Genomic DNA, 6665 nt, shown 5'->3' with positions numbered 1-6665 from the left:
GTTGCATAACTACGGGATGGACTTTTCGTGCTCCAACATTGCCATCCTTTGTATCTTCCAAGTTATGGAGAGCCGCTCTCTCCAACCTCGTTTCTTCTGGAGGCGGCTGACTCTTTCTCACGGGAATTGCCGTTAGTGCGATTTCTTTGCAGGAGCTGATTTAATTCCTGGGGCGGTTGGGAATCTAGACAGCAGAGTCAGCCTGCAATCTGGGGCAATCCCACCCACTACAGATGGTGCCCCATCCAGACTCTCGTAGCTTCCAGGCTTGGGATAAAAGTCGTGGCATTGCTTCATTCAAGGAGTCTCCAAATTTGGCAATTTTAAGATTCTTCAGGGTATTCTGGGAGTTGAAGTACCCCCTAGTGAATTAAGGGGGTAGAGAGGAACTTCATAATTCACTAGGGCAGGGGTGTCAAACTCAATTTCATTGAGGGCCGCATCAGCATTGCGGTTGCCCTCAGGGGGCCGGGTAGGTAATGGCCAGGGTGGGCATAGCTTACTGGGTGGGCGTTGCTAGAGTGTGTATGGCCTACTGGGTGGGCGTGGCCAGCTCTACATCGTTCGCATCAAGGGTGCCTATGGGGGCCTGGGCAGGAGTGGGACAGATCTGAGGGTCTCTGGCAAAAGGAGGGTCTCTGGGCCAGGGCCAAGGCAGTGGGGGCCGTTCCCTCACTGTTTCCAGGATGGCTTTGTGGGCCACATGAAACCACTTTGCGGGCTGGATCCGGCCCCCAGGCCTTGTGTTTGACATGTCTGCACTAGGGGTACATCTCTACCCCTAGTGAATTGAGCCCAGAATTAGTGGCTTAATTCCTGAGTAGTAGAGATGTATAAGAAGGGACGCGGGGTCGGCAGTTTGGCAGGTTGAATCCCGAGTGCCGCATAACAGAATTACATGTCCCAGCTTCTGCCAACCTAGCAGTTCAAAAGCACGTAAAAATGCAAGTAGAAAATTAGGGACCACTACGGTGGGAAAGTAACAGCGTTCCGTGCGCCTTTGGCGTCTAGTCATGCCGGCCACAGGACCACGGAGACGTCCTCGGACAAGTGCTGGCTCTTCGGCTTTGAAACGGAGATGAGCACTGGCCCCTAGAGTTGGAAACGACTAGCACGCATGTGCGGGGGAACCTTTACCTTTTAGAGATGTATAGGTGTCATCAGCATGATTCCTCACCCCCTGGCAATGAATAGAATAGAATATAGAACAGAACAGAATAGAACAGAAATGCCTGTATAATACTGCTGTGCTTCTTCTAACTGAGGTTCCCAACTCCCCTCAAATCCAGACAGCCAGCGAGAGATTATGAGGCTGGAAACCCAACCTAACCCACATCACACTTGATTAGAAAGACGATTCAGGACGATTCCATTTAGTTAATGCTAGAAAGCCACCTTGTGGCAACATACACACACAACATTGGCCACTATATATATATATAGAACGTAATTTTATTTACTCTGCAGTCCAAAATATTTCTCTTTCTGAGATACAAAAATAATTAGAAGCATTTAGAGCAGCACCCAGGATTAATGAAGAGCCGGAAGGCAAAGCAGGAGTTAAGCAGGTCAGCCCAATGAGAGTCGGGAGACACCCTCCCCACACACACACACACACCCGGCCACCTTGCCCCAGCTGCTGTCCTCCAGATGTTTGGGACTTCGACTCACTCAACATCTGCAGATCACCAGAATGGGAAAGGCCCCTCTGGGGCACAACCGGCCACATTCAGTCGCAAAGAATTGGGTGGGGGAGGTGGGACAACGGGTGTGTGTGTGTGTGTCTTCATTGTTTCAACCTTGGCAATTTTAAGACTCTGGACTTCACCTCCCAGAATTCCCCAGCCAGCATGCTGGGAGTTGAAGTCCACGTATCTTAAAGTAGCCAAGGTGGAAAAACCTCTGATAGAAACAGATAAGGTTAGTTTTCTGATGAATTATTTGGGAACTGCTGCTCACCCAGGAAAGCAGGCCCGCCTTCATTGCCGTTTCCACCAGGCAGGGTCTTCTTGGTGGTGACCTGCCACTTCCGGAACCTTCCACAAAAACTGCCACTGCCCTGCTGTCCTTTTTTTTAGGGTGCAGATGGCACATACGAATATATATTACATACATATACTACATTTAAATACCTTGGCCTTTCTAAGGTGCACAAGATTGCAGCCCCCCTCTTCCCCCCTCCCCCCCATAATTTATCCTCACAGTCATAAAAAGCGCAATTAAGGCTTAAGAATTGTGATGGCCTAGATCCACTAGCTATATTCTAAATTATAAATATATCTTCTCTTTCGGCCCCAAATCTTGTCCACGTGGTTTCTAGGTCAGGTGTTTTCAAAAGATGTTTCTGAAGCTTTTGAGGGTACCAAGTTGAGAAAGGCAGATTGAAAGTGTTAGGTATGGTCCCATTTTAAGGGCTCGATTGATTTTACTTTTTATTTTTTTAAACTGTACGATTCACAACCGCTCAGAGTTTGGTGCGTAGCAGGAAGATGAACATTCTGAAAAGCTTTCGTTTTGTGCCTGATTTATCTTTGATTGCAATTCCTAGGGAAAAAAATTAAAAATCACGTTTAATTTTCTGATTCATCGGTTCTCAGAAACCCCATAGCAACAACAGACCCAGCCTTCTCCTCCCTTGTTACCTTCACACCAACCTGGCTAGCAGCTGGAGAGAGGAAAAGGTGGCTGACGCTTTCTTAAAAAGAGCTTGTAAAAGTTAGGAAAGGATTTAAAATCAGGACTGGCTATATGCTATTAATAGTCCTGCTCAGCCAGCGTGCTTCACCGAGCCACGGAGGCAGAATTATCCGATGAACGGGAAAACTCGAAAGTAGTTGAAATGTCTCTTAGAAGACGCTGGCTGTTCAGACGATCCAGCCATGGGCTGAAATATAGAGGGGTTGAAACTTGGGAATTCTTGTAAATATCATTTTTATGGGGTCCTTGGCGCTGGTGGGACAATATTGGAAGAAGGATAGTTTGCCCACTATAGAAGAATGGGTGTTTAAAGTTTCGAACCTTGCAGAAATGTCTAAGATTTCTGCTTATTTGAAAGATCATTCACAGGAAAGATATATTTCAGTTTGGAGGAGATGGATAAATTATATTCAGAACAAATATGGGACTAAAAAGTTCCATTTAGCTTATGAGTAGATTTTAGTGGGATATTGTTATTGGTACGTTGTTTGTAGTTAGGTTAAAGGGGAGTTAAAGCACATTATGGATTTGGTTAATTGTATATTATGCATAATTTTTATTTAGAATATGATTATTGTAACTATAATCCTGTATTTAGCTCGGGGAAGTGGGGGGGGGGAAGTGGGTGGGTTTGGGGTGGGAGGGATTTTGGGATATATTGTAAAATTTTGTTTTTGTAAAACTCTTTAATTAAAAAAAAAAGGAAAACTCAAAAGTAGTTGAAATGCCTCTTAGAAGACGCTGGCTGTTCAGACGATCCAGCCATGGGCTGAAATATAGAGGGGTTGAAACTTGGGAATTCTTGTAAATATCATTTTTATGGGGTCCTTGGCGCTCCCTGAGCTCGCAGACATTTTATCACCCAATTTAGTAACATCATCAGTGCTACAAGAGAATGGGATCTGCTCTCAGGTTTTTATACCAATGGCTTGCCCTGACACTGTTGGTGTGAGTGTGCTTGGTGATTCCTTTACAAATGATTTCTGTCGCCGGTATTTCTCTTGAGAGAACAATGACCGGGTGTTCTGTACCAACCTGCTACCGGCCCTGCAGAAAAGGCAGGGACAACCCCTTTTACAAGAAGGCAAGAGGCTGGAATTACGCTTGCCAAATTTATTGCTACAAAAACAAACGGAACAAGGCAAACCAAGAAACCGGAGCTTTAAGAAACCTGAACTATCCGAGCGGTTGCCTTCAGCAAACCAGCCCTCCCCACACATTCCCCTTATATAGAGTTCAGGGCGTGGCTTCTCTCTGCCTCCTTCCGAGAAGCCCCATTGCCTTCCTCTGTTTATTCCTAATTGACTGCCTCCTGCGTCGGGCGTCCTTGAACAGGGCCAGCTGTGGGTCATCTTCATCCACGCTGTCAGGCTCACACAGCTGGGTCTCCGTGGTGACCAAGTGGGAGGGGCCTGGCTGAGGGCTCTCATCAGCAAGATCTTCAACCCCCTCAGCAAGCTCTTCAACACCCCCCTCCTCCTCTGAGTCGTCCGGCCCAACTGCCGAACCCACAGGCTGACCCTGAATCACAACACCGGGGTCCCAGCTAAATGTCTGTGGAGATTCTCAGCCACCCAGTTATCTTTTTTGAAGGCATCTATCTGCACTTCAAAGAAAAAAAGGCCGCTCTTTCGAAGACAGCAAAGTCTCCACATTTTGGACAGAGAGGACCGCTGCTTTGAAAAAGGAGCCAAAGACCCCCTCTAGGTCAAAACTGAACAGTGGGAGTGGGCTACAACCTCATCTATCTCCAGTAACTATAACACAGTCCTTTCAACAGTTCCAAGAAGGCTCCACACCCGTTTGCACCACTCGGGTGTCTCTGAACACACAGATAAACCTCCAAGTGGCCTCAGCTTGACTCTCTAAAACAGGGGTGTCAAACTCAATTTCATTGAGGGCCGCATCAGCATTGCGGTTGCCCTCAAGGGGCCGGGTGGGTATGGCCAGGGTGGGCGTGGCCTACTGGGTGAGCGTGGCTAGAGTGCGTGTGGCCTACTGGGTGGGCACGGCCAGCTCTACATCATTTGCATCAAGGGTGCCTGTGGGGGCCTGGGCAGGAGTGGGACAGATGTGGGGGTCTCTGGGCCAGGGTCAAGGCAGTGGAGGCCGTTCCCTCACTGTTTCCAGGATGGCTTCGTGGGCCACATGAAACCACTTCGCGGGCCGGATCCGGCCCCCGGGGCCTTGTGTTTGACATGTCTGCTCTAAAAAGACTGCAAATGACCGGCTGTCCGCGAGGAGTATAAATCCTTCCATTCCCCCACCGCCCAGTCAGAACTTGAAGAAGCTTCTTGGGTGGGAAGCGAAACCTCTTCAAAGCAAAAGAAGAAAAGTCCGGTTGCCTCCTGTAAAAAGCACCTTGGGAGCGACTGGGATCTTGGGAGAATCCAAAAAAAATAAAAAATAAAAAATAAAAAATAAGGAACATACCCAAACTTGAAGTGTCTCGGTGTGGACAATCCGGCCTCTATACAGTAGTCTGCACAAGAAATAAGTTGCCATCCACACTTATCTGAAAGAGTAAAAAATGAGAGTAAGATTTCTGTTGATGGTGAAAGAAAGGAGCTTTAATTTCAGCAGGGAAAAATAAAAATAAAAAGTCTGGCTGATCTTCAGCCGTCTGTTCTCCCAAAGAAGCCCACCAGTCTCTCAGCAGAGGGCCTTCAGAAGCAGCCACCCAGCCACCAAGACTAACAGCCATGGATCCCCAGGGCTTCCAGAAACTCATCCGACCCTTGTATTCAAGCCACGAAGCTGGTAGCCAGAACGAACCAAAGGAGTCGTAAGTCATAAGCCACGCATGGCTGGCTCAGGAATGCTGGGAGTTTTTTTTTTAAAATTCCATTTATATCCCGTCCTTCTCCGAAGACGCAGGGCGGCTTACAAGCTTAGCAGTAGCCTTCATTCTATGTATATGCCTGCTTATTAGGGCTTTCACACACACACACACCCCCAAGCGGCATTATTACAAAGTCAGCTTAATTGCCCCCAACCATCTGGGTCCTCATTTTACCTACCTCGGAAGGATGGGAGGCTGAGTCAACCTTGAGCCTGGTGGGACTCGAACCTGCACTAATTGCAGGCAGCTGGTGTTACTTAAGGAGGCATTAGCCCACTGCTCCACCAAGTCCACGAGTCATAAAAGAGCCCAGGTTCCCCGCCCCCTGCCCTGTCATTTCTGACCGGTGGGCACTCAGCAACCAGGCTGCCTTTACGGTTCTTTGTGCGTCCTGTAAGTCACGCGACTATGTTTTACAACGCGTTTACTTTCATTTTTTCCCCGGCAAAACCAGGCGCGTAGCGAAGCGTCATTTCCCTTTAATGACCGCGGCATTCATTGGAACGACCGCCGCAAAACAGGTCGTAACCATTTTACAATCGTCACGACTTATGAGAATGACGGGCAGGCTCCATTGCAGTCATAAGTCAAGGTCTAAGTCTACCATGACTTTGCACCGTCGTTAAAGGAAGGCAATCGCCTGTTCTGTTCCAGTCTACGACCGGCCCTGTTTGAATGTCAGGGACAACCCCTTTTTATAGTCAACAGGCTGGAAAAACCGAACCAAATTTATTTACAAAGAAATCAAAAGTTCAAACAAGAGTTAAACCAAAAGTTCAAACAAGAGTTAAACAGGAATAACAGACCAGGACTCTAGCAGAAGATCTTCAAACGGTTGCCTTCAGCAACCAGCACCTCCCACACCTTCCCCTTTTATCAGCAGTACCAAGGCGTGGCTTCTCATTGGCTTCTCCTCCTCTCACCGAGTTGCCTCATTGCCTTTCTCTGTTCTGCTCTGCTGGATTGCCTCCTGCTCCTAGTGTCCCTGTATAGATCCAGCTGTGAATCATCTATGTCCAATCCCTCGTGCTCACACAGCTGAGCCTGATGAGGAACATGACAGGAGGGGCCAGGCTGAGAGTCCTGCAGTGCATCAGAGCCTCCCTCTGACACCAAAAGCTCTCCA

General features: G+C 48.0%; 1 protein-coding gene across 3 annotated transcripts in view; it reads right to left on the bottom strand.

Annotated features, from left to right (window-relative positions):
- Positions 1–1436: 1436 nt before the first annotated feature.
- Positions 1437–6665, bottom strand: part of LOC310636464 (uncharacterized protein) — a 42431-nt gene continuing 37202 nt past the window's right edge. For all 3 annotated transcript variants that reach the window (XM_083356322.1, XM_083356324.1, XM_083356323.1), the window contains exons 11-12: positions 5131–5212; positions 1437–2544 (exon numbers count right to left, since the gene is read on the bottom strand). In XM_083356322.1, the coding sequence (XP_083212448.1) occupies positions 5168–5212 (45 nt within the window). In that variant the 3' untranslated portion in view covers positions 1437–2544; positions 5131–5167. The remainder of the gene's footprint in view (positions 2545–5130; positions 5213–6665) is intronic.

This window comes from Vipera ursinii (genome assembly GCF_947247035.1).
Source record: "Vipera ursinii genome assembly, chromosome: 2".
NCBI classification, from domain to species: domain Eukaryota; kingdom Metazoa; phylum Chordata; class Lepidosauria; order Squamata; family Viperidae; genus Vipera; species Vipera ursinii.
Note: the sequence above shows the minus strand (reverse complement) of the source record. Positions and strands in the feature narration are given on the sequence as shown.